Raw genomic sequence first — 27,379 nt, forward strand, 5'->3', positions numbered from 1 at the left:
CCCCGCCTTCATTGATCGCTTATTGGTTCCTCCTTCTATTTCCACCAATTATTGGTCTAAGTAAATGCCAATCTAAACATGTGGGAAGAGGGGTGTTGCATTTAAAGAACTGTGTTGGATTAGCTGTTTTTTCACAGTAGTGCGAAAGATTAACATTCTGATGATAGGTAATAAATAATCAAATGCGGTGGTTCTTAAAGAAGTTTTGATGCAAACCCAACTTTTAAATGAGAAACGTTTGATTACGGAAAAAACCCCTTCACTCGTCGAGGTGTGGTGAGCTGGTTGCCATGGAGACGCACGGCGTCCCTTGCTCGTTACAGACTGGGGCGCTCCGGGTGGTTTAATACTAGCGAATGGGTTTAGGCGAACAGCCGAGGGGCCTCCAGCAAGCTAAATTTAAAGGTAATTATTAAGAATTTCATATTCTGAAGAAGACAGATGTACAAGTTGGACATCCCCGTTGACCCAAAGCAGACCGCGGCCATCGAGAGGCGACGGAACGCCGAGCAGCAGCGACAGGGTCGCATCTTCAACGCCAGATACAGGACGATAGGGGTGAGTTTCTCCCCTGGTCCCCAGGCCCTTCGGCCCTTCAGCTCAGCATCTCTGACACGCGTCATGAAACCTACCTGTACTAAACTCCTTCCCCTCCACAATCCCCACCCTTCCTCTCCAGTCGTGACGACGGCTCTCGGTCCAAAACATCGACTGTTTATTTCCTCGCCATAGATGCTGCGGACATGTTGGGTTCCTCCAGTCCTTTCCGCGTGCCCCCCGCCCCCAGGAATTCCAGCATCTGGAGAATAAAATAAATCTGTGGCTTTGTGAAAGACAACTTTTGTTACAAAAGTGAATAAGAATGCCAAAGGGAAAATAACGAGATTCTGCCCTTCAGGCAGAATTTGGCCATTTGGCCCGTCGAGTCTACTATTCTGAGGCTGTGCCCTCTGGGTCTATACTATTCACAAACCTGATGGCAGAGAGAGGGGAAGAAATTGTTCCTGGTTCATTGAGTGAGGGTCTTCGGACTCCTGTACCTCCTCCCTAATGGTAGTAACGAGGAGAGGACATGTCTCAGATGGTGAAGGTCCTTGATGATGGACACAACCTTTCTGAGACACTCAGCTGTGGAGCTGAAATATAAAATTTTTCTCCAAGGATTATAGTGGTGAAGAGGCTTGAGAGTTCCTGAGAGTGGAGGTCAGCTCCTGGTAGGGTCACCCATGGGGTAAAGGTCAAAGGGGAGGGTTCCAGACAGACAGTGATCCAACAAGGACCTCAATGTGCAGCTAACAAAGGAGGTCACAAAGAACATCACAACGGCAGTGTTGGCAGAAGACGGCTGCAGCAGTGAAGGGCCACTGGACACTGACCCCAACCATGTGGTGACTGCCCGTGCATCGGCCTCCCCACGTTAAATGAAGTCACAGAGCCACGCATGCACAGTGCCGGAGAAGTTCGAGCAGAGTCCGTGGAAATGAATAGAACAGTCGACATTTCGGGCCGAGACCCTTCTTCAGGACCGGGGAGTAAGGGGGATGACACCAGGATAAAAAGGTGGGGGGGTGGGGAAGGAGGCAGGTGGGTTGGATTGGGGAGGAAGGAATCTGATAGGAGAGGAGAGTGGACCATAGGGGGAAGGAAAGGAGGAGGGGACTGGGGGGGGGGGGGGTAAGAGTAAGAGGTAAGAGGCCAGACTCAGGAATAAAAAAAGAGGGAATGATAAAGAATTTTTTCATTACCAGAAGGAGTAATCAATGTTCATACCATCAGGTTGGAGGCTGCCCAGATGGAATATGAGCTAACCCATAAAAAGTGCTGGAGGAAGTCAGCAGGTCAGGCGGCATATATGGAAATGAATAAAATGGTCGGCTACCGGGAAATCCATTTTTGGTGGAAGGAGCAGTGTTCGACAAGCGTTCTCCACTTAGGGAATTCACCCTAACACCTCAATGATGTGGATCCCGGATCGGCCTCTAACTAGACAGCGTCACACTCGAGCTACACCAATCCCATTTCCCTTCATCGGGCCTAAAGCCACCAACACTTTGATCCAAGCACTGGCACAGATGTTCCTTCAATGTTGTTAGAGTGCCAGCCTCCACCAATTCTTCCTCAAGCAGTGTGGCCCCACACTCAAACTGCCCTTTCCCCCTCTAAATCTGAAAAGATAGATTTTACAGATTAGCTTTATTTGTTACATCTACATCAAAACATAGAAACTTACACTAAAGTGTATTCGGATCAAATCAGATCAGTGAGGATTGGGCTGGGGGAGCAGCAAGCAAATGTCGCCACATCCCACGCCCAGAATGTACTGAGTCTAAATGTCTTTGGAAAACTGGGTTGAGCACACGTGATCGTGGGGAGACCATAGAAACTCTTTAAAGGCAGCCAGGGCATTGAACCTCACTCCCTTCTCTCTGTCCCTCACGGTGCGGCGCTCCCTCCTCACTGCCCCTCCCACACAGCAGTGCTCCCTCCCCACAGCATTGCAGTCCCTGGAGCGTTCCCTGTTTGTTAGTGGCGTGTGTATTCTCTTCACAGGTTGATCGGCCGTTCCTGGACCACCAGGTGGAAGAGAAGAAGACCCAGGAGGAGAGGGAGGAGCGGCGGAATGAGGCATTTGGTGAGTGTCGGTCTTCAACTCTGAGGACCAGGGAGCGATGAGCAGATTTGTTGCCAATTGTCATAACCACGGGCACTGCCACGGAGTCAGAGAGCACTCGCAGGCGGGCAGCTGAAAGAAGACGGCACTCACGCATGTACACGTTCCAGCCCTTTATCTTCCCCACCCATCTGACTTCACCCATCACCTTCAAGCTGTCCTCCTTCCCCTTCCCCCACCTTGTTATTCCAGCATCTCCCCCCTTTCCTTCTCAGCCCCGATGAAGGCCCGAAATTCATTTCCATAGTTGCTGCCTGACTTGCTGAGTTCCTCCAGCATTTTGTGGGTGCATTTCCAGCATCTACAGACTTCCTCGTAATAATAATAATAGTTATCAATACTTTATTGATCCCAAGTGGGAAATTATTTCATTACAGCAGCAACATTTAAAAACACAGTGTGCAGACTGAACTAATAATAAAGTACAGAGTAATAATACACAATAATAACTTACCAATGTGCAATAATAACATACAAAACAATAAAACAGAGACTATTTACTACGATGTGTGTTCTGTCACACAGAGATGAACTGTTGTATTTGCTGTTTGCCTTTGGTAGGGAAGATTTTCTGTCACGATCTTTGTGACAGCGGAGCTGAGTGAGTCTGTTCCAAAAGGGGCTCCGCTGCTTATTCTGTCGGTCATGCTGAGGATGTGCCAGATTTGTTTAGTGACCCTCCTCTTCACCACGGACTTACGAGAGGGTTAATGGTAGGATTATCAGAGGTGTGGAACATCAGGACCTTGGGGTCGACGTCCACAGATCCCTCAAAGAGGCCACGACATGTTAAGAAGGCATATGGTGTGTTGGTCTTTGTTAGTCAGGAGACTGAGTCCAGGAGCTGCGAGGTAATGTTGTAGCTCCATAAAACCCTGGTCAGACCACGTTTGGAGTGTTGTGTTCCATTCTGGATTAGAGAGCATGTTGTATGAGGAAAGGTTGTGTGAGCTGGGGGGGCTTTTCTCTTTGGAGCAGAGGATGAGAGTTGACTTGTAAAGATGATAAGAGGCATTGACAGAATGGGCAGCCAGACACATTTCCCCAGGACAGAAACAGCTGGAACAAGGGGCATAGCTTCAACATGATTGAAGTGGACATAGCCTGGGCGTTCATTGGTCCCTGGGTTGCTCTCTCTAGCCCCTCCCCCATAAATTCAAGGTGATCGGAGGAAATTACAGGGTCTTGTCAGAGGTAGGGTTTTTACACACAGAGTGATGGGTCTGTGGAACGTCCTGCCTGGGGTGCTGGAAGAGGCAGATACATTAGGGGCATCCCATAGATAGGCACATGGATGATAGAAAGATGGAGGGTTACGTGGGAGAGAAGTGTTCGATTGATATTGTAGCAGGTTTAACACACCATTGTGGGCCGAAGGGTCTCTACTGTGCAGTACTGGTCTGTGATGCTTACTAACCAGATAATGAGCATTATTTTTGTTTACCTCAGATTCGTTCCAAATTCAGCCTCCTCTGTTCCAAAGAAACCTAAAGCAGGCTCTCTGGCCTCCCCTCATTAAAGAGATAGGATGATGTAAGGAGAGCTCCATTCTGTGTGCATCTCCAGGAGTCTGTGATGGGACGGTGTGGAGGGAGATTCACTCTGTCTCTGACCCCGAGAGTGTGTGATGGGACGGTGTGGAGGGAGCTTCACTCTGTGTCTGACCCCGGGAGTGTGTGATGGGACGGTGTGGAGGGAGTTTCACTCTGTGTCTGACCCCGGGAGTGTGTGATGGGACGGTGTGGAGGGAGTTTCACTCTGTGTCTGACCCCGGGAGTGTGTGATGGGTCGGTGTGGAGGGAGCTTCACTCTGTGTCTGACCCTGGGAGTGTGTGATGGGACGGTGTGGAGGGAGTTTCACTCTGTGTCTGACCCTGGGAGTGTGTGATGGGACAGTATGGAGGGAGCTTCACTCTGTGTCTGACCCCGGGAGTGTGTGATGGGACGGTGTGGAGGGAGATTCACTGTGTGTCTGACTCCGGGAGTGTGTGATGGGACGGTGTGGAGGGAGATTCACTGTGTGTCTGACCCTGGGAGTGCATGATGGGACGGTGTGAAGGGAGCTTCACTCTGTGTCTGACCCCGGGAGTGTGTGATGGGACGGTGTGCAGGGAGCTTCACTCTGTGTCTGACCTCGGATTGTGTGATAGGACGGTGTGGAGGGAGTTTCACTCTGTGTCTGACCCTGGGAGTGTGTGATGGGACGGTGTGCAGGGAGCTTCACTCTGTGTCTGACCTCGGATTGTGTGATAGGACGGTGTGGAGGGAGTTTCACTCTGTGTCTGACCCTGAGAGTGTGTGATGGGACGGTGTGGAGGGAGATTCACTCTGTGTCTGACCCCAGGAGTGTGTGGAGGGAGCTTCACTCTATGTCTGACCATCCCCTCCCTCTGCAGACACTGAGCGTCTCCGTCAGGATGTGACGGCTCAGCTGCTGGAGGCCCAAGAGCTGGAACGGGTGCGCCAGCTGAACGAGCAGCTGGTCACCTACCGCACCCACTACCAGCGGCCGGAGGACCGTCGCGACTTCGACCTCTATGACCCTGAGGGGCTGAAGAAGGACCGGCCAGCGAGGGTCAGTCAGGATGACCCCCGCTGCGGACCCTCGGGGTTGCAGAAATTTGCCGGCGAGGACCACAACGAGAAGAGCCGGCGGAAATACCAGCAGCAGCAGGCTGAGAAGTGGCTGACGGCACAGAGGCGAGAGAAGGAACGGGCTGAGAGGGACCAGAAGTATGCAGGTGCGATCTCTCCCCACCCACCCTCTCCCTCTGCCATGTTCCCCGTCCCTCACCTGCCTTCTCTCCTCTCTGCTCGGTTCCATCCTCTCCCCTCTCTACCCCCACAAATCCAAATCCTCTTGCCTCACCCTCACCACCTCCCTCCCTTATGTTCACGTGAGTCAGAGTCAAATCTATTATGGCCGACCAAGATGTAAAATTCGCCACATAGCAGCAGCGGTAAAGGCATAAAATGACCAAAATTAGTAAATAAATAAATAGTGTAAAAGAAGGGAATTGTGGGGTAGAGTTCATGGGTTTAATGTCCATTCAGAAATTGGATGGCAGAGGGGAAGAAGCTGTTCTTGAAATACTGAGTGTGTGCCTTCAGGCTCCTGTACCTCCTCCCTGATGAGCAGAGAGTGATGGCGTCCTGCAAGATGGATGCCTCCTTTTTGGGGCATCTCCGTTTGAAGGTGCCCTTGATGGATCTTTCTGAGTCCGTAAGACCATTAAACATAGGAGCAGAATTGCCCAGCAAGTCTACTCTGCTATTTCATCATTCTCCTGCCTTCTCCCCATAACCATTGATGTCCTGACTAACCAAGAACCTATCAATCTCTTGAAACGTACCCAGTGACTTGACCTTCACAGCCATCTGTGGCAATGAATTGCATAGATTCACCACCCTCTGGCTGAAGAAATTCCTTCTCATCTCTGTCCTGAAGGGATGTCCTTCTAATCTGAGGCTGTGCCCTCTGCACTTACACTCCCCCACCTCCCCACATCCACTCTATTGAGGCCATTCAGCATTCAATATAGGTTTCAATGAGATCCCACCTCAATGTTCTAAATTCCAATGAGTGAAGGCCCGGAGCTATCAAATGCTCACATACAATAAGCCTCTCAATCTCAGAAATGTTTTCGTGAATCTCCACCATACATCTGTAAAGATTTGCCAGAGTCTTTGGTGGCAAACCAAATCTCCTCACACTCCTAACAAAGCATAGCTGCTGGTGTCTCTTCTTTGTGATTGTATCAATACGCTTGGCCTAGGATACCTGCTTGGAGGTGTTGACTCTGTTCACCCCTCGGTGAGGATTGGTGTGTGTGTGTGTGTTCCCTCAACTCCCCCTTCCTGAAGTCTACAATCCATTCCTTTGTCTTGCTGATGCCCAGTGCGAGGTTATTGTTGCAACACCAAAGGCCAGTTTGTTGTCATGTACATGTCCTTGTATGCATTAACAGACCTCCTTGCATATAAGCACTTTATTGGGTACACCTGTTCATTAATCTAATCATGAAGCAACAACTCAATACATAAAAGCATGCAAGAGGTTGTTGTTCAGACCAGACTTCAGAATGGGGAAGACAAGTGATCTAAGTGACTTTGACCGTGGAATGATTGTTGGTGCCAGATGGGGTGGTTTGAGTATCTGCGAAATTGCTGATTTTCTGGGATTTTCATGTCTCCAGAGTTTACACTGAATGGTTTGAAAATTCTAAAAAACATTCAGTGAGCGGCAGTTTGGTGGGTGAGAACACCTTGTTAAGTAGAGAGGTCAGAGGAGAATGGAGACGGGAGCTTAAATACCACGCATTACAGCAGTGGTGTGCAGAAGAGCATCTCTGAACGCACAACAAACAACATATTACCTTGAAGTGGATGGGCTACAGCTGCAGAAGACCAGGGACGTATAATCAGTGGCCACTTTACAGGAGGTTCGGTGCCCATAGGAAGTATTCACCGCACCCTCCCCCCTTGGAAGTTATCATGTCTTATTGTGTTACATCATTGAATCACAGTGCATCTAATTTGGCTTTTTTGACACTGATTGATAGAAAAAGATTCCTCTGTGTCAAAGTGAAAACAGACCTCAACAAAGCGATCTAAATTATTTGCAAATATAAAACACAAAATAATTGATTCACCTTTTAATATGACGTATCAAATCATCCCTGTTGTAGCCAGTTGGAACTAGAAGTCATATAATTAGTTAACTAGAGATCATTATGCAGTCACGGTGTTTCAATTGACTGTAGTAAAATACACCTGTATTTGGAAGGTCCAACTGCTGGTGAGTCAGTGGCAAAAACTACACCGTGAAGACAAAAGAACACTCCAAGCAACTCTGAGAAAAGATTATTGAAAAGCTTAAGTCAGGAGATGGATACAAGAATATTTCCAAGTCACTGAATATCCCTTGGAGTACAGTTAAGTCAATAAATCTGCCTAGAGCAGGCTGTCCTCAAAAACTGAGTGACTGTGCAAGAAGGGGACTAGTGAGGGAGGCCAGCAAGAGAACGATGACAACTCTGGAGGAGTTATGAGCTTCAGTGGCTGAGATGGGAGAGACTGCAGATACAACAACTGTTACCCAGGTGCTTCACCAGTCACGGCTTTATGGGAGAGTGGCAAAGAGAAAGCCACTGTTGGAAAAAAATTCACATGAAATCTCAGAGTTTGTCAGAGGGCATGTGGGAGACTCTGAAGTCAGCTGGACGAAAGTTCTATGGTTTCATTAAACCAAAATTGAGCTTTTTGGCCATCAGACTAAATGCTATGCCAAGCCAAACATGCACATCATCAAAAACACACCATCCCTACCGTGAAGCATGGTGGTGGCCGCATCGTGCTGTGGGAACGCTTCCCCGGAGCAGGCCCTGGAAGGCTTGTGAAGGTAGAGGGTAAAATGAATGCAGCAAAATATAGAGAAATCCTGGAGGAAAACCTGATGCAGTCCGCAAGAGAACTGTGACTTGGGAGAATATTTCTTTTCCAACAAAACAATGACCCTAAGCATAAAGCCAAAGCTACACAGGAATGGCTGAAAACCAAGCCAGAGTCCAGACCTCAATCCAATTGAGAATTTGTGGCTGGACTTGAAAAAGGCTGTTCACTCTCAATCCCCATGCAATCTGACAGAGTTTGAGCAGTTTTGTGAAGAATAGGAGAAAATTGCAGTGTCCAGATGTGCAAAGCTGATAGAGACCTGTCCACACAGACTCATTGCTGTCAAATGTGCATCTACTAAATACTGACTCAGAAGGGGTGAGTAATCACATTATCAATTATTTTGTGATTAATAACTATAATAAATTTAGAACAATTTTCAGAAATTTATTTTCACTTTGACACGAAAGAGTCTTTTCTGATCCATGTCAAAAAAGCCAAATTAAATCCACTGTGATTCAATGTTGTAAAACAATAAAATATGAAAACTTCCGGGGGGGGGGGGGGTTATTACTTCTTATAGGCACTGTAGCTAATTAGGAAGCCGCAGACTGTAGCATCAAGAGGCATAGCATTCACATTAAATAAACAGATTGTACACCAAAAGTTATTCAATCGTCATGCCAGGTGGTTGGCGTTGCTGGAGTGAGGTTGTGATTAGGGCTGCGCCTGTTGGTTCACCAACCGAATATCTGAAGGGAAGCGGCTGTTCCTGAACCTGGTGGTGTGGGTCTTCAGGCTTCTGTACCTCCTGCCCCGATGGGAGCTGCGAGAAGATGGCCTGGCCCGGATAGTGGGGATCATTGATGATGGCCTCTTGTAGATACGACCTATGGTGGGGAGGGCTGTGCCCCTGATGTATTGGGCAGAGTCTCAGCAGCTTCTTGCGTTCGTGTGAGTTTGAACTGCCCTACCAGACCACGACACAACCAGTCACAACACTCGCAATAGTACCTCCACAGCTGCTGCACAACACCATCCGCTTAGAACAGAGATGAGGAGGAATTTCTTTACCCAGAGGGCGGTGAATCTGTGGTATTCATTGCCACCATCAGCTGTGGAGGCCAAGTCATTGGGTAGATTTAAAGTGAAGGTTCTTGATTAGTGGGGACATCAAAGGTCACAGGGAGGAGGCAGGGAAATTTCATCGGCCATGATGGAATGGCAGAGCTCACTTGCCTCTGTCCTGTGTGTCTGACCCTGAACCTGGTGTTGTACTTCCCCCGTCACCACCTCTCCCCACAACAGACGAGCTCTTCCACAAGAAACAGGTGGAGCTGGACCAGAGAGCGGTACAACTCTCCAAGATGGAAGAGGACTGTCGGCGGGCCCTCGATACGGCCGTTCTCAATTACAATATGGCGCTGGTAGGGGGCATGCTGGGACAATTGGAGCGGGGTGGGGGAGTGGAAACGGTGGGGGGGGGGGGCAAGCGGGCAGAGATTGGTGCCGTTCAGGAAAACCCAGCCGATCCAACAGAGGTTTTCCTAAAGGGGATCTGTGCTCCCTCCTTGCAGTGCAACATTCCCCCTTCCCCTCCCACAGCACTCCCTCCCCACTGCCCCTTCCCTCAGCAGAGTGTCCCCCACTCGCCAACCTCCTACGGTACAGCACCCTACCCTCCCTCCCCTCCCATCTCACCGCCTCGATCTCAGCGTGGCACTCCCTCATCGCTGCCCCTCCCTCAGTGCAGCATTCCCCCCTCCCCTCCCACAGCACTCCCTCCCCACTGCCCCTTCCACCTTGACGGGAACAGGCGGGCTACATTGTGAACAACATTTGTCCTTTGGAGGGAGAAGATCCGGGGATATGATTGTCTAAGACCCTCAAGGCTCCAGGCAGGGTGGGTGTGAAGTGGACGTCTCCTCTCACGGGAGAATCTACCAGCGGTCACAGTTTAAAAATAATAATGGGGGAGTCACCCATTTGAGACAGAGTCAGGCAGCAAGGAGAGAGGCCGTTTGGCCCAATTTGTCCATGCCAACCAAGGTCTTTGCTCACCTTTGACCAATCTCCCTCACCTACCTTTCCGAACGCATACGGGGCAGGAAAACATGGAGACGAGGAGGAAGAAGGGTGCAGCCGCTGGAAACCCGAGGCAAAATCAGAGAGCTTTGGAAACGCTCAGCAGGCCAGTCGGCATCTGTGGAGAGGGGAGGGGGCAACATTTGAGCTTTTTCTCCCCCCCTCTCCACAGATACTGACTGAGCTGCTGAATGTTTCCAGGGCAATTACGATGGGGTTAACTGTGTGGGGAGGTAGCGGTTTTGGGGTTGGGGTGGGTGGTGGTAGAGAGGATACCCCCCCCAGCCCTGAACCCTTTACTTCTGGCCATCGGGGCAGGCGGCCAAGCAGCTGGAGGCGAGGGAGGTGGAGCGGCGGAAGGAGGAGGAGGAGAAGCTGGCGGACGTGGGCGCCCACGTGTACGGCGACATCTTGACAGAGAACCCCGAGGTGGCACTCAGTGCCTTCGGACCCCACCGGGTGGTCACCGACCGCTGGAAGGGCATGAGCGCCCAGCAGCTGGAAGAGATACGGAGGCAGCAGCGGCTTCAAGTTGAGGAGGGGAAGGTAAGGAGGCCACTCAGCCCATTGTGCCTGGTACTAGCCACCACAGGGCATACTCCCCCTTCACACCCGCAGGCCAACAGCAGGGGCTATTTGCTCCCTCAAGCCCCTTACTAGCCACAGTAGGTCAATTGATACTGGAAATGCGAGGCCACCTGGTCCCTCAAGCCCCATGTTGGTTGCTCACCTGTGACAATGACCCGTGTTGAAACCTGTGTCGGAGAGTTTTTAAAGAGGAAAAGCTGTTTCACTGGGGCAGTTCCACTCTCTCGACCTCAGAAGTCCAGGCCCAGTGGTTCGAACACAATCTGGGCTCTTCCTGGCTTGCAGTGGATGACCGTGACAGCTCCTGTCCCTCGTCTGGCCCTTCGCCCTCCACAGCGCATTGCAGAACTGCCTTCTGGGCCGTTGGCTCACGCTGCAGATCTCGTTTCCCCCCCCACCCCCAAGTCTGCCAGAGCGGGCTTCACATACCGGGTTAGGCATGTCCCTATCTCACCGGGGTATGAGGCTGTCGGCTACCCTCAGCTGGTTCTGCCCGCCTGTCGTGTATCGTGTGGCCGCTGTCCTGTGTAGACAGCTACGGGGAGCCCCAGGTGACACGACAAGCCCTTCACCAGTGGTGTTGCCCCTCCCTGGGCACCCCATACACCTCAAGCCCTGTACTAGCAAGCCATTCGGCTCCTTGTACCCATTACTGGCCCCAAAATGCCACTCAGGCTCTCAAGACCCCATACTAACAACAACTGGTCACGGCCACTCAACCCTGATTCTAGGAATGGGAGGCCAATCGGCCCAAACCTGTTTCTGGCAATAGGGAAGCCATACGAGTTCAATACTAGCCATATTGGGAGGCCATTCACCCCCTTGAGCCTGATACTAGGAAAAGGAGAAGGCTATTCATGCCTTGAGATGGCTGACGGGTGTGGGGAACAGGCCTTTTCTGCCCAGCGAGTCCCAGCCTAGTCACAGGACGATTGTCAATGACTAATTAACCTACTGGTGCGTCTTTGAACTGTGGGAGGAAATCAGAGTACTGGAGGGAACCCACAGTCATGGGAGGACATACAACTCCTGACCAAGACGCCAGAGCGGAACGCCCTCGGCCCCGAGCAGTCGCACCAACCGCGGTGCCCGTCTCAGGCCCCCAGAGACACCTGCGGCAGAGGGAGGGGAGACGCTCTGCCTGAGCTGGTGCCTCAGACACAAGGGGTACTGGCTGCAGGGTGACCTCAGGGGTCTCTGAGATCCTAGGTAAGGCAGTTCGGTGAGGGGAGGTTGGCCTTGGATGCAGAGACCCCCAAGAAAGGGGGTTTTCTCAGCGGCAGAACCCCAAGGAGGGGATGTGGAGACCGCAGGTAAGCTGGTGGTCTTGGATACCGAGACCCCTGGTAGGGAGGGTGGTCCTCGAGACAGGTACCCTGAGTTAGAGGGGTGATTTCAGATGCATAGGCCCTGACAAGTGGGTTCCGGATGCAGAGACCCCAGGGGGGGCTGCGGTTCTCAGATGCGGAGACCCTCAGTAGAGGGGGTGGTCTTGGAGGCAGAACCCTCGAGAATGTGAGGGGAGGATGGTCTCAGACAGAGAGACACTGAGTCTTGGATGCAGGCTCCGAGGGGAAAGGAAAAGAACATTGGTTAGGTGGTCTAGGACCCACCCAGGAGATGACCCTTGCCTTGGGTTCCACTCTTTAGCCCGTCTCATTCCCCCTTCACCCCGACAGAAACTGAAGATGCAGGAGGCGCAGGTGGAGGTGGAATGGGACCGGCAGCGGCTGGTGGATGCGCGGGCAGCGTTGTACAGGCAGCAAGAGGAGGAGACGGCGGCCCGGAGACTGAGGCAGGAGATGGACACATACAACAGGCAGCTGAGCAGTGAGCAGCTGGCCCAGTGAGTGACCTCAACGTGTGTGTGTGTGTGTAGGTGTGCGTGTGAGAGTGTGTGTGTGTGTGTGACAGAGTGTGTGTGTAGGTGAAGGGTGAAGAATCTGAGGGTGGGGGAGATGATGGGAATGAAACCTCAAGGTTTGACTCCAGCATATTCAACTAGAGCTCCCTCTCCTCCTATGTAAATCTGTATGTCTTTCTGGAGGGAATTTTACTCTGTGTCTGACCCCGGGAGTGTGTGATGGGACGATGTGGAGGGAGTTTCACTCTGTGTCTGACCCTGGGAGAGTGTGTTGGGACGGTGCAGAGGGAGCTTCACTCTGTTTCTGACCGCGGGATTGTGTGATGGGATGGTGTGGAGGGTGTTTCACTCTGTGTCTGACCCTGGGAGTGTGTGATGGGACGGTGTGGAGGGAGATTCACTCTGTGTCTGACCCCGGGAGTGTGTGATGGGACTGTGTGGAGGGAGATTCACTCTGTATCTGACCCCGGGAGTGTGTGATGGGACGGTGCAGAGGGAGCTTCACTCTGTTTCTGACCGCGGGAGTATGTGATGGGACGGTGTGGAGGGAGTTTCACTCTCTATCTGACCCCAGGAGTGTGTGATGGGACGGTGTGGAGGGAGATTCACTCTGTGTCTGACCCCGGGAGTGTGTGATGGGACTGTGTGGAGGGAGATTCACTCTGTATCTGACCCCGGGAGTGTGTGATGGGACGGTGCAGAGGGAGCTTCACTCTGTTTCTGACCGCGGGAGTATGTGATGGGACGGTGTGGAGGGAGTTTCACTCTCTATCTGACCCCAGGAGTGTGTGATGGGACGGTGTGGAGGGAGTATCTCTCTGTGTCTGACCCCGGGAGTGTGTGATGAGACAGTGTGGAGGGAGATTCACTCTGTGTCTGACCCCGGGAGTGTGTGATGGGACGGTGTGGAGGGAGTTTCACTCTCTATCTGACCCCAGGAGTGTGTGATGGGACGGTGTGGAGGGAGTATCTCTCTGTGTCTGACCCCGGGAGTGTGTGTTGGGACGGTGCTGAGGGCATTTCACTCTCTATCTGACCCCGGGAGTGTGTGATGGGACAGTGTGGAGGGAGCTTCACTCTGTGTCTGACCCCAGGAGTCTGTGATGGGATGGTGTGGGGGGATTTTCACTGTGTCTGACTCCATGAGTATGTGATCAGACAGTGTGGATGGAGCTTCACTATGTGTCTGACCCCGGGAGTGTGTGATGGGACAGTTTAGTGCAGGATCTTCTCAGTACCTGCGAAGTAATGCAGGCTTCGCCCCGTGTGGGTAAGTGTTTTCTCGCCAATACGGTTACTCACATCGATTTTCATCCGCAGCCAACAGTACTTGGATAAAGAGGTTTATACAAACCCGCCGACCGCCGCGTACTTCCTGCAGTTTAACACATCCAGCCGCTAACGAATCCTAGTTGGAGAAAGCGGCTCTCGCTGTCACTACCCACCTTCTCAACGATCTTACTCTGATCTGAATAAAGTTTATTTCTGGCACCGTACTGACTAAGCGAGGCTATTACTTCCTCGTTGTAGAGTCGCAGAGCACTGCAGCACAGAAAGCAGGCTGTTCGGCCCATCCAAACTCATGCTCGACCGTAACCCGATGGAATCCGGAAACTCAGCCAATATTCTCTTCCACATCGAAATCGAACTTGCATCCCCCACTTCCACTGGTGACTCGTTCCACACTCTGGTTGAAGTCGACCCTCGTTTCGCCTTTCACCCTTAACCTATGACCCCCAGATCTAGATTCACCCATTCTGAAGGGGAAGAAGCTTGCATGTGTTTACCCATCTTCTAAGGAGCTTGGTAGAAAGGATAGGGGGTTGTCATCGGTCGTGGTGGGTGTGTGGATGCAGGGCTGGTGGTGGAGGCAGATACATTATGGGCATTTAGGAGACTCTTAGACGACAGAGAAAAGGTTATGTAGGAGGGTCATTGCTATAGCCGGGGGTGGTAGTCGGTTAAGCTCCTGCTATTAAATGCTCCCATTGGCGAGTGTCCCGAACAGCCTTGGACAACCAAGTCCAGCTCCTGGCCTTCACGTGTGGTTTAGCCACTAAGCCCTGCAGAGCCACTTCTACTGACTGGAGCAGGGGTTCAGGCAGATCCGTGGCTGGAGAACCCGGATCTCCGCTCCGGCTGTACTGCTCGTGGGGAAGGCTTCGGGAGTGAACCATGAGGGGGACGCTGCTGGTACCAAACTGCCGTTCCTTTGGGCAGCAGCTCACTCTCCACATTGTACTGCCCAGGCCTGCGTACCTGGACAGCTAGGACACAACATCCACAGTCAATTCTGACCGACGGAGGCCCTCATGTAGGAGGGGTTAGACTGATCTTGGAGCAGGTTGGCACATACTGTCCTATGTTCTGAGGTGGCAAGGCAGAATGGGAGGTACTGGAGGCTGAGGAGGAAGACTGATGGGGGGGGGGGAGACACACTTTTGTGAGGGTCAAATGGGGAGGGACATAGAAGCTTTGGAGAAGGTGCAGAGGATGCTGCCTGGATTAGAGAGCTTGTCCTAGGAGGAGTGGTTGAGCGAGATAGGAGTTTTGGAGTGAAGGAGGATGAGTTGATAGAGGTGTACAAGTTGATAAGAGGCATAGATCGAGTGGATAGCCAGAAACTTTTTCCCAGGGCTGAAATGGTTAATAAGAGGGGGCATAACTCTAAGGTGATTGGAGGCAAGTATGTGGGGGTGGGAATGTCAGAAGTAGGTTTTGTTTATGGGTGCATGGAACTTGCTGCTGGGGTGATGGTAGAGGCAGATATAAAGATGACTTCACCCCTCGGTTTTGTATATGTCTAAGATCTCTCATTATTGTCCTGCGCACCAGAGAATAAAGTCAAACCTATCCCTGTAACACAGGCCCTCGGTTCCCGGCAATGTCCGTGTAAAATTTCTCTGCATCCTTCCAGCTTAACGATGTGTTTGCTGATCCGGCCTCTCCACGGGAACTCAAGCTCCCTAATACCGGTGACATCCCCGCGAAACTTTCCTCCACCCAGTCCGGCAGCACACATGAAACTGCTGGAGGACCGTGGCAGGCCGGGCCGCCTCTGTGGACTGGGTTACTGTCCATCGAGCGGGTCGCCGTGATTCCAATGCGACCAGAAAAACGCAGAGGCACATGCAACACAGGGAGAACACTGGATTCCACTGGCGGAGGGGCATTTGTACCCTGCAAGGGCAAGAAAGGTGTACTCACACAGCTGATGTACCAGACAATAAAACTGACCGCATCTGAGAGGCCAACATCAGAATCGCAAATACTACACTCCGAGGGCTGGATGGTGGGGGGGCACTGGGAGATGGTGGGCAAGTATTCTGCATTATGGTGTAAGTATTGGTTTTATAAATAATGGCTGTATTTTATGGACAGTGGGGTGGAGACATGTCTCTACCAAAGGAGCTGTAAGGTGCTCCTGCCCTCCGCTAACCTGCAGGTCACCCTTGGGCGAGGTGTAACACCTGCTGAGTCCGCCCCCGATCGTGGTCATCTGAAACCACGGGAGCAGGTAGTGGATGGACGTATGAGCAGCCAGTGCCGATCACAAGTCCTGGTTGTGTGACCACTCACGCCAGGCAGACAATCTCTGAAGGGTATTGACAATGGCTGGGGTCACTGTCTTATAAAGACACTGCCCAGAGGGTGGCAATGGCAAGCTCTGCATCAAGATTTGCCAAGAACAGTCATGGTCACCACAATCGCCCACGTCACATAATACTGATGACGATGTTATTCTTCTACGACTTTTGGGTGAAACAACAGGATACAAGGGAAAGGATGAGAAAGGAATGCTGGGCTTTGGAACTGCACCATTTCTGGGGCACATCGACGTACATAATTGAAATACTGTCCGGTGAAATGTAGTGCTGCCATGAAATAAGTTTGTTATAGCTGGGAGTGGTAACGGGGACAAACTCCCACTACCTGTAAAATACTCCCAATACGTGCGTCTCACATAGCCTCTGACAACCAAGTCCAGCTCTTGGCCTTCACGTGCGGCTTAGTACTAAGCCCAGTGGAACGGTTTCTACTGAGAAGGGGCAAAGGCACCTTAAAACCAGTCGCTCATCAGCCGTGGCCGGCAGCTCATCGGGGAGGAGGAAAACTCTGATCTCAGGCCTCCATTGCCTCGCTGCTCTACCCACTCATGGGGGAGGCTTCGGGCGTGAACCCTGAGGGGAAAACCAGAGCTGGAGTCCCTAAGGCAGTGCTCCATTGAGTTCAACTCTGACTGGCAACTCGTGCGACGCTGCTGCTATCAGTCCCCGCTGTTTTGGGTTCATCAGATGGGCTGAGGGGGGAGCGTGCCGCACGGGTAACAGCTGGCTCTCCGTATTGTACTGCCCTGGCTTGTGTATCTAGACAGCTAGGACCCAATCTGGTCGACAGCGGCCTGATTATGAAATGACAAAGAGGAAGGAATGTGGACATGTACTTTACTTGTAGTAACAAAATGGATCCTGTATTGTCCCAGATTGCTTTATCAGTAGTGTTCGTACACCATCATTCCGATTCAATCTGGCAAACTTCAGATAAACATTTGCTTCCTGGAAGAGTGCCCAGTATCCTGATCGGGCAGGCGAACAGAATGCACCAGGATCGACGGTGGGGGTTGCCCCCTCGCTCCCTAAGGCTGCATCCGGATGGCACCGTCCAGGCGGATGACCTCGCCGTTGAGCATGGGGTTCTCCACGATGGCCTGCACCAGGTGGGCGTACTCCTCGGGCTGGCCCAGCCGACTGGGGAAGGGAATCTGCTGGCTCAGGAAGGCACGGACCTTCTCCGGGAGGCCCTCCAGCAGAGGCGTGGAGAACAGGCCTGGGAGGGGGGGAGAGGGAGGGGAGGCAGAGGAATGGGGAGAAGGAAGGGGCCAAGCCAGGGGTAAGGCAGCCGTAGAGAGTGGAGACAGATGGAGGGGATGCAAGGCAGAGAGAGGGAGGGAGTAGAAGGAAGGGGGAGGTGGGTGAAGGGAATGGAGGGGGATAAAGGGGGAGGAAAGGGGAGGCGAGGGCATGATGGAGGAGCAGCGAGGGAAGCAGGGGACAGAGAACAGGGCAGAGGAAGGGAGGGAGAAGAAAGGGAGAATGAGGGAGGTGAAGAGGGCAGGAGGGGTCAAGGAGGGAGGTGAGACACGAGGATGTAATTGGAGGAACAGGAAGGTAAGGAAGGGGCAGACGGAAGGAGGGAGCAGATGGGGGGGGAGATGAATGAAGTAGGGGTCAGAAAAAGGTGGGAGAGTTAGGGCAAGAGAAGATCAAACAGTTTACTGACCATAAGCCTAAAGACCCTACCTCCCTCCCTGTCTCCCACTCCCCGTCTCCCTTCCCACCTCTCCCCCCTTCACTCTCCATCTCCTGCTCCCTCGTCCACTCTCCCCACCCACACCCTGACAACGGACCGTACCTGGGGCAATGGTGACCACCCGGATTCCCTGAAAGGCGAGGTCTCGAGCGACGGGGAGCGTCATGGACACGATGCCGCCCTTCGATGCAGCGTAGGCCACCTGGCCCACCTAAAGTCAGGATTAAACACGGCTTGTCAGCGGCCAACATTGCTCCCCTTATAGCACAGAAACGGGCCCTGCTGGCCCCTATGAACCATCCCGTCAAATTCCTGCCAATTCTCCAATCCCCTGCACATTATCAGATGCAAGACTTAAGCACCCAGGGTATCCCGGCAGTCACGGGCGAACTCCATATTAGCTTGCTGCTCTCTATAATGCACATGCCATCTCCCTGACTCTGTTATCCCCCACACCCTCTCCGTCTCTGTGACCCCCCCACACCTCGGGCCCCCACACCTGCTCCATCTCTGTAAATCGCCCCCCCCCCCCCCGGGTTCCCACACCCTCTCCGTCTGTGACACCCCCACCTCGGGCCCCCACACCCACTCCATCTCTGTAAATCGCCCGCCCCCCGGGTTCCCACACCCTCTCCGTCTGTGACACCCCCACCTCGGGCCCCCACACCCACTCCATCTCTGTAAATCGCCCCCCCTTGGGTTCCCACACCCTCTTCGTCTGTGACCCCCCCCCCCCACCTCGGGCCCCCACACCTGCTCCATCTCTGTAAATCGCCCCCCCCCCCTTGGGTTCCCACATCCTCTCCGTCTCTGTGACCCCCTCCGCCCCCCTACCCACTTCATCTCTGTGATACCCTCCGGCCCCCCACACGCTGTCTCTGTGACACTCACCACAAGCCCCCACATCCTCTCCATCTCTGTGACCCCCCACAGCCACTTCATCTCTGTGAACCCCCCCAATGAAGGAGACTTCATTGAAACCTTTTGAAAGTTGAAAGGCCTCGAGAGGGTGGGCATGGAGAGGATGTTTCCTGCAGTGGGGGAAGGTCTGGGACTAGAGGACACGGCCTGAGATGTCCCAGAACAGAGATGGGAAGGAATTTCTTTAGCCAGAATCTGTGGAATTCATTGCCACAGACAGCAGTGGAGGCCGAGTCATTGGGTATACTTAAAGCAGAGGTTGAAAGGTTCTTGACTATACTATGAAATACAATGTGGAATAGGCCCTCCAGCCTCCCAATGATCCCCTGATTTAATCCCAGCCTAATTACAGGCCAATTTATAGTGACAGTTTAACCTCCCGACCAGTACGTCTTTGGACCGGGGGAGAACACTGACGTGGTCACGGGGAGAACGTACGAACTCCTTACAGTCAGCAGCAGGAATCGAACCTGGGTCGCCGGTACCGTAAAGTGTTGTGGTAGCCACTAGGCTTTTAGTGAGGTTACCAAAAGTTACAGGGAGAAGGCAGAGGAGAATGGGATCGAGAGGGATAGTAAATCAGCAGAGCAGGCTTGATGGGCTGAATGGCCCAAATCTCCACCTATGTCCTGTGATCTTCTGAGGAAGCTGAGGTTTTGGTGAGCTTTCTGAACCAGGTGTGTCAACGCGGTTGAACCAGTTCAATTTGTAGGTGATACTTACTCCTTACAGCCAGTGGGGCTGCTTGTAAGGGTCAGAGTTCAACCGGTCAAAGGTTGTAGTTGGAATTTTGTTGCCCTTGACTCTCCAGCAAAGCCCTGGGATTAGCCTGGCTGGGATGGAGCGAATGGCCGTCCACCTGTCTCTGTTGTGGGCCAGGGGAGTGTGACCAGGAATGTTAGTCCCAGCAATCAGACCCCCGGTCCGAAAGGTGGGGGCGGGGTACCCACCTGCCCTTCGTAAGCGGCCACGCTGGCGGTGTTGACGATCACTCCCCTGCAGCCATCTGCGTCCGGCTCGTTCTTGCCCATCTCCGCCGCGGCCAGCCGCAGCACGTTGAAGGTCCCGCAGACGTTCACCTGCCGGGGGACAGAGCAGGCTCGGAGTCAGAGAGGCCCCTCGCACCGTAAAGGACCGCACCCCAACGAGGGTGAACCTGTACCCTCCCCCACCCACGTACCTATCCAAACTTTGCCGAAATATTGCATTCACCACTTCCGCTGGCGGCTCAGTCCACCCTGAGTGAAGAGAGTTCTCCCTCATGTCCCCCTCAAACGTTTCACCTTTCACCCATAGTTCTAGTCCCACCCTGCTCGCATTTACCCCATCTATACCACTCATGATTTACCTCCCTCAGATCTCCCCTCGATCTTCTGCGCTCTAAGGAGCAGAGTCCTGAACTACCCAAACTTCCTATAATTCAGTCCGCAAATCCGGGGAAATTTTCCCTGCACTATCTTCAGTGATACCTTCCCGGTAGGAGGGTGACCGGATCTGACACAATACTCCAAATTAGGCCTCACCAACTTCAACGTAACCTCCCAACTCCTGGACTCAGTACTTGTGATTTATGAAGGCCAATGTACCAAAACCCTCTATACGACCCCCTCTACCTGACACCGCTTTCGAGGAATTGTGTTCCCAGATCCCTGCGTTCTACCGGACGTCTTTCACGGGAAGGGGCCTGGCGGGTCTCGGAGCAGGTATCCACCGATCCCAGTCACGCACCCAGGTCGAGTCCACTCCCCCCTTACATTGACCACCCTGTGGAAGTCCTCCAGGCCGTGAGCCAGCTCCTTCTTGAAGTTGTAGGTCTTGACAGCAATCGCGACGCCGGCACAGTTGACATTGATGTCCAGCCGCCCGAACCGCTCCTTCGCCAGGGCCACGGCAGCCTTGATGTCCGTCTCGGAGGTGACCTGTGCAACGGGAAAAGAGGGAGGGGCATCACCAGCCTGATCCACCCCACCCCTGCGACCCTATAACCCAGCTGATCGAGTAAACTGGAGCGCGGGGCTTTAAGGCGAGAGAGGGGGAGGGTTTAAAAAGGACAATTTAGGGGCAGCGACCTGCCACAGCCTCCAAGGTGTTTGTATGCTCTCCCCGTGACTGCGTGGGCCTCTTCGCACAGTCCAAAGCTGTGAGGGTTAGTAAGTTGTGGGCTGGCTATGTTGGCGCCAGAATTGCAGTGTCCCCTGCACAACCCTCTGACTGCATCGCCTCAAATGACACATTTGACTAAATGTTTCGATGGATGTGTGGAAAATAATCTTTATTTCTAAATCATATGCAGTCAATTGAGGTAGATCAAGGTAAAACTAAAACAATGCAGAATAAAATGTAACAGCGATGGAAAGGGTCCATTCACCGCTCTTTTCCACAGGTGCTGCCCGGATTAGAGAGCATGTTTTTATGAGGATGGTTGCGAGAGCTAGGGCTTTTCTCTCTGGAACGAAGGATATGAGAGGCCACTTGTTAGAAACGTACAAGATGATGAGACATAGATTGCTTGGCTACCCAGAGAGACTTTCCCCATGGCTGAAAATGGCTAATACCAGGGGGCAGACTTTGATGGTGATTGGAGGAAAGTTTAGTGGGGTTTGTCAGAGGCAAGTTCTTTACACAGAGAGTGGTTGGTGCATGGTGGAGAACTAAGTATTTAGTAAACCCTCTGGTAGGCTTATAGATGATAGCAAAATGGAGGGCTATGTAGGAGGAAAGGACAAGGTTGATTGTAAAGTAGGTTAAAAGGTAGGGTAGTGTAGTGGTTAGCACAACGTTTTACAGTACCAGCAATCCGGGTTCAATATCCGCCACTGCCTGGCAGCAGCTTGTCCATTCTCCCTGTGGGGTTTCTCCTCCGGGTGCTCTGATTTCCTCCCACGGTCCAGAGACAGTACATTAATTGGTCATTGTAAATTGTCCTGTGATTAGGATAGGATTGAATCGGGGGTTGCAGGGTGGTGTGGGCCGAAGGGCCGTCTCCCTGTTGTATCTCAATAAATAATCAAGGTTGGCACTATATTGTGCACAGAACGCTCTCTGACTACTATCTGAGCCTTTCAATATTCGTTAGGTTTCAATGAGATCCCCTCTCATTTTTCTAAACTCCAGCGAGTCCAGGCGTCAAACGCTCTGCGACGGTATGGTCCGGCCAGGCTGCTGAAAGATTTTCACGGCAACCACGCAGCCCTGGACCTGTGTGTCCGGCAACAAACTCAACCTGGACAGAGTCTGTGACCCCGTCCCTGTGGAGAACGGGTTTTTCCGGGTCTACAACACCCTGCTAGGATATCGTATCCGGTCATCTTCCCTCCCCCTCGTGCGGAAACGGGACCTCGGCTTCTGCTTTTCAATTAGAGGAGGGCTCTGCTTTATCAGAGCGGGCCGCTGCCTGGAGAGGGGTGGTGAGGGAGGAGCTACTGCGTGCGCGGGAGGGGCGTTAAGATGGGCGTTCTGCCCCGTGGGTGGGCAGTGAGAACGTAGCGCCACACTACGCGATGGGGCAGCGAGGGGCGATGTTGCACTGCGGAGAGGAGGGAGGGCCGAGCGGTACCGAGGCCCCAGGTTCCGGATTGACTCACGTCGGCGGGTGCGAAGGCGCACCTCTCCCCCAGCGCCTTCGCCACCTCAGAACCGCGGGACGAAGGCAGGTCGACGATCACGGCGCTCGCTCCCTGGCCCACCAGGCGCTCCGCGGTGGCTCGGCCAAGCCCCGAGGCTCCACCTGTCACCAGGGCCACCATCCCCTAAACGTGGGAGGGGGGAAGGCAGGAGTGAGCCAGAAGCAGGGAGGGTGGAGCAGTACAGGAAGCGTTGGATGTAGGCGATGGAAGTGAGGAAATGGAAATGGGGAGGGAGGGAATGGTTTGTGTGGAAGGAGAGGCAGAGAAAAAACAAAGAAGAAAATAAACCAAACCCGGTTGTTCCTCCCCCAGTACCCAACAGCCGACGTTACCCCCCCCCAGTACCCAACAGCTGACGTTACCCCCCCCCGCGTCACCTCACCCTGACCGACCCCATTCCTTTCCAAAGCTCTTGGCACAGACACAGAGCCACTGAATCCCACGCAGACAGCCCTGACTGCAGACCGGCCGGCAACACCACACCGTCCGACCTGCTCTGCAGCGCGAGGTGCCATGTGCGCGCTGTTGCCGAGGTACACGGCTCGGTACGGTGGCCGCACGTGAAACTCATCACAGAAACCAGCCTCCCCTCCACACACTCTTGTCTACACTTCTCAATGTCCGCGTAATCAAAGACCCCTAACCATCCCAGTCGTTCTCTCCTCTCCCGTTCAGCAGAGCCCCAACACTTGTAGCACCAGACTCAACGACAGCTGCCACCCCACTCCTCTATGATGATTGAATGGCTTCCAGCTACAAGACGGACTCTTGACTTCACAATCTACTATGCTATGGTCATGAACCCTTCTGCCCACCCATACCGCACGTTCCCTGTCATTGTGACACTTCACTCTATGATCGGTTCACCTTGAGTCGAATTGATCTGTATGAACAGTACACAAGACAAGCTTATCACTAATAAACCGATTCCAATTTGTTACTCCTAACCCTTGCGAACAGCACTCTGGGTGGCCCTTGTGATATGCCAACTCAGGTGGCCCTGGGAGGCACAACGGCGGCTATATTGCACAGGAGTTTGAGGAATCTTGGTGTGTCATCAAAGACACTCGCGAGTCTCTACAGAGAGGATTCTAACTGGCTGCATCGCCGCCTGGTATGGGGGTTGGGGGAAGGGTTGGCCACCGCACTGGGAAATTGTAAACTCAGGGAGCTCCACCATGGGCCCTCGCCTCCCCGGCCTCCAGGACATCTTCAAGGGGCGATGCCTCAGAAAGGGGGCATCCTTCATTTAGGACCCCCACCACCAGGACATGCCCTCTTCTCATTGCTACCATCAGGAAGGAGGTACGGAAGCCTGGAGGCACAGACTCAACGATTCAGGAACAGCTTCTGCCATCCGATTTCTGAATGGCCATTGAACCCATGACCACTCATTACGTTTTAACTTTGATTTTAGATTACTAATATGATTAATATGAAATATGTATTTGCTACAATTACGACTTTCTATCTGCATCGCAGACACCAGATTTCACAGCCTATGCCTGACCCTGAGATACACCAGCCAGGGGCCGGCTGAAGCGCCACTCGGACGAGGTGACTGACCCGGGACGCGGCGGCTGCCGGCCGGGGACGAAATCCCTGTAATGACTCAGGTGCTGCCGACGCCATCTGACCCACTACTCGGACGGAGGCCCTGGTCCCCCCCCGATCTATCCCGCCGAGCTCCCCCGGCCTCCCGCTCCCCGGCTCTCGCTATCAGACCCGGGACCCGCTACTCGGACGGAGGCCCTGGGGACCCCGATCTGTCCCGCCGAGCTCCCCCAGCCTCCCGCTCCCCGCTCCCCGGTCACCCCCTCACCTTCACCGAGCGGATTGCTGCCATCTTGCCGCTCCGACCAATCGCGTCAGCCGTCCCACCCCCACCCGCGTCCAGCCAATCCTGTTCAAGGCTCTGCTCCCGCCCCCTGAAAACTATTCGCCCTTCGCCTCGGCTCTGTGATCAGACCAGCCAATCCTGTTGAAGCTTCGCCTTCCTCCCCCCGAAAACTATTCGCCCTTCGCCTTGGCTCGGTGATCAGACCAGCCAATCAGTTTAACTTTCATCCCTAGCCAATCGTAATATGGTATTCAGCAGCTAGCCAATCGGTTCTTCAGAAAAATTCCTGCCTGCTTTTACGGACTGCGTTGCTGCCCGATGATTGGATGATTAGATCTGAACGCACAGGGGGGCGGGTCCCGGGTCTGATAGCGAGAGCCCGGCGCCGGGGAGCGGGAGGCCGGGGGAGCTCGGCGGGACAGACCGGGGTCCCCAGGGCCTCCGTCCGAGTAGCGGGTCCCGGGTCTGATAGCGAGAGCCGGGGAGCGGGAGGGGGTGACCGGGGGAGCTCGGCGGGATAGATCGGGGTCCCCAGGGCCTCCGTCCGAGTAGCGGGTCGCGGGTCTGATAGCGAGAGCCGGGGAGGGGGTGACCGGGGGAGCTCAGCGGGACAGATCGGGGGGGACCAGGGCCTCCGTCCGAGTAGCGGGTCGCGGGTCTGATAGCGAGAGCCGGGCGTCATGACAGGCATCGAGCCGCCGTGTCCTGGGACAACCCCCATCCACGTACCTCCCCAAACTGCTCCTAAACGTTGAAATCAAGTTCGCACGCACCACCCTCTGTGAAAACATAACCCTCATGTTCACCTTAATGGTTCATTTTTCACCCTTAACCCACGACCTCCTCCAACCTCAATGGTAAAAGTCTGCTTGCATTTACCCTATCTATACCCCTCATAATTTTCTACACTTCTATCAAATCTCCACTCAGTCTTCTATGTTCCAGTCCTAACCTATTCAACCTTTCCCTATAACTCAGGTCCTCAAGTCCCAGCAACACCCCTGTAAATGTTCTCTGTACTCTCTCAAACTTAAGCTCACAGATCTTGAGAGATGACAGAGTCCTGCTCTCTGACCAGATGGAGGAAACTCAGGAAGTGGAAATTGAGTGCAATAAAGTTGAACTTCACCTAAACGCTAAAAAGACAGAGTACATGCCGTTCAACTGCAATGAAGGTTCTCTCAAGACCGTGAAGAATGATACCATTAAGAAAGTCTTAGACTCCAAGTACCTCGGGTCAAGAATGACAAGTTTGGAGAAGGACATAAAGATACGGAAGGTGCCGGCATGGATGGCTGTGAACGACATGAAGGAAATCCGGACGTCGAACTTGACCAGAGGCTCAAAATGAGGATCTTCATAGCAGTCAGAGAGTCCATTCTCACGAGACGTGGACACTCACCAAGGCCATGAGAAAGTCACTAGATGACTGCTATACACAAACTCTCCGGATGGCTCTTGACGTGTGTTGGCAACAGCACATGACGAACGTCGAGCTCTATGACGACCTACCGATGCTCACCACTAAAATCGAGGCGAGAAGACTGAAACTAGCGGGGCACCGTCTACACCACCCTGAGCTACCTGCCAGCCTAGTCATCACATGGCCACCCAAGCACGGGAGGATGAACCCTGGGCGTCCTCCCAAGACTATGGTCATCACACTCCTAGAAGATAGCGGCACGGCTAATGTAGATGAACTGAACACGCTGATGAGGGAGAGGGAGGAGTGGAGTGCCGGACACCGGCCCCCTAGGCCCAAGTTGATGTAGTAGTACTTTCAAACTTATTTACATCTTTCCTGTAGATCAGTCAGATGATCAAAACTGCACACAATACTCTAAATTAGTCCCCACCAACATCTTATACAACATCAACATAACATCCCATCTCCTGTACCCAATACTTTAACCTACGAAGACCAAACTGGCATAATCTTTCTTTACGACCCTAGCTACCTATGACACCACTTCCAATGAATTATGGACCTGCATTTCCAGATCCCTTTGTTCTACACACTCCTCAGTGCCCGACCACTCGCTGTGTAAGTCCTACCCTAGTTGGCCCTACTGAAGTGCAAAACCTCGCTCTTATTTGCATTAAATTCTCTCTGCCATTTTCAGCCTATTTCTCCAGCTGGTCCAGGTCCTGCCACAAGCTCTGACCGTGTTTCTCACTATCCATTCCTGGTGTCATCTGCAAATTTGCTAAGCTAGTTAACCAGATTCTCATCCAGATTGTGGATGTAAATGACAAACAACACTGAACCCTGCAGTACATGTCCAGTCAGAGAGGCAACCCTTTGCTCCCACTCTCTGGCTTCTCCCACACACCCACAGTCTCATGCAATTTACTACCTTGTCTTGAATGCCAAGCAACTGAACCTCTTTGGCCGACCTCCCAAGTGGGACCATGTCAAATGCCTCCACGTAGACAACATCCACTGGCTTGCCTTCACCAGCATCTCTGTAATTTCCTCTAAAAGCTCTATGAGATTGGTGTGACATTGTCTAAGCCATACTGACTATCCGTAATCAGTCCCTGTCTATCCAATACTCATATAGCCAGTCCGTTAGAACACCTTCCAGTAACTTTCGCACAGTTGCTGAAGGGCTCACCCGCCTATAATCTCTCATCACCTGGGACGTACATCTCTGTGTAGCTTTTCATTGAATTTCTTTGTTCTGCAGTGGATGCCTGTAAGAAATCGAACCTCGGGGTTGTACATGATGACCAAAACACACTGTGATAATAAATCTACTTGGAACTTTATAACAATGGGATAAAATTAAACTGCCCTTGAGCCTGGTGGTACGTACTTTCAGAATGTTTTACCTACTGAAGGGGAGAGGGGGAGCAGAAAGAATCTCTGGCCTAATGTATGTAAGTCTTGTGTCCTGTCCAGGGTTCATGTTGATTAAAGAGATACGGCCCAGTTACATGTCAAAATTTCCCAGTGCACCACAACTTCACAATGGAAAAGGGCAGGAACTACCATTAGATGCCCCTTGGGATACACAACCCTGGTCTATAGGTGCCCCTTGGGATACACCACTCTGGGACTGTAGGTGCCCCTTGGG

The 27,379-nt window shown here is 52.8% G+C and overlaps 2 protein-coding genes across 3 annotated transcripts; one reads left to right on the top strand and one right to left on the bottom strand.

Annotated features, from left to right (window-relative positions):
- The first annotated feature begins 267 nt into the window (after positions 1–267).
- Positions 268–14,098, top strand: ribc1 (RIB43A domain with coiled-coils 1). The gene is made up of 7 exons (XM_059949656.1): positions 268–558; positions 2,551–2,632; positions 5,068–5,412; positions 9,374–9,492; positions 10,469–10,696; positions 12,418–12,584; positions 13,923–14,098. The coding sequence occupies exons 1-7, from the start codon at positions 442–444 to the stop codon at positions 14,002–14,004; spliced, it is 1,140 nt and encodes a 379-aa protein (XP_059805639.1). The 5' UTR covers positions 268–441; the 3' UTR covers positions 14,005–14,098.
- A 2,935-nt stretch (positions 14,099–17,033) lies between these two features.
- On the bottom strand, positions 17,034–24,425 carry hsd17b10 (hydroxysteroid (17-beta) dehydrogenase 10). 2 transcript variants are annotated; one of them, XM_059949658.1, is made up of 6 exons: positions 24,282–24,425; positions 22,418–22,582; positions 20,588–20,752; positions 19,784–19,912; positions 18,015–18,123; positions 17,034–17,429 (listed from the first exon to the last, which is right to left on the bottom strand). In XM_059949658.1, exons 1-6 carry the CDS (start codon positions 24,303–24,305, stop codon positions 17,239–17,241), a joined length of 783 nt encoding a protein of 260 aa, XP_059805641.1. In that variant the 5' UTR covers positions 24,306–24,425; the 3' UTR covers positions 17,034–17,238. The 2 variants fall into 2 exon arrangements, with proteins under 2 accessions (XP_059805641.1, XP_059805640.1); XM_059949657.1 differs by lacking the exon at positions 24,282–24,425 and adding an exon at positions 24,026–24,165.
- Positions 24,426–27,379: the final 2,954 nt, after the last annotated feature.

This window comes from Hypanus sabinus, chromosome 24 (genome assembly GCF_030144855.1).
Source record: "Hypanus sabinus isolate sHypSab1 chromosome 24, sHypSab1.hap1, whole genome shotgun sequence".
Taxonomy (NCBI): domain Eukaryota; kingdom Metazoa; phylum Chordata; class Chondrichthyes; order Myliobatiformes; family Dasyatidae; genus Hypanus; species Hypanus sabinus.

Bases quoted from the DNA above. Each gene is read 5' to 3' on its own strand.
- hsd17b10 (XM_059949657.1), bottom strand. From the start codon at position 24,091: ATGGCGTCGGCAGCACCTGAGTCATTACAGGGATTTCGTCCCCGGCCG. The intron at 20,753-22,417 runs GTGAGTCAATCC...CCCGTTGCACAG, and splicing joins GCGCCTTCGCACCCGCCGAC to GTCACCTCCGAGACGGACAT. The intron at 17,430-18,014 runs GTACGGTCCGTT...CCCCCCTCCCAG, and splicing joins GGTGGTCACCATTGCCCCAG to GCCTGTTCTCCACGCCTCTG.
- ribc1 (XM_059949656.1), top strand. From the start codon at position 442: ATGTACAAGTTGGACATCCCCGTTGACCCAAAGCAGACCGCGGCCATC. The intron at 559-2,550 runs GTGAGTTTCTCC...TTCTCTTCACAG, and splicing joins CCAGATACAGGACGATAGGG to GTTGATCGGCCGTTCCTGGA. The intron at 5,413-9,373 runs GTGCGATCTCTC...TCCCCACAACAG, and splicing joins GAGGGACCAGAAGTATGCAG to ACGAGCTCTTCCACAAGAAA.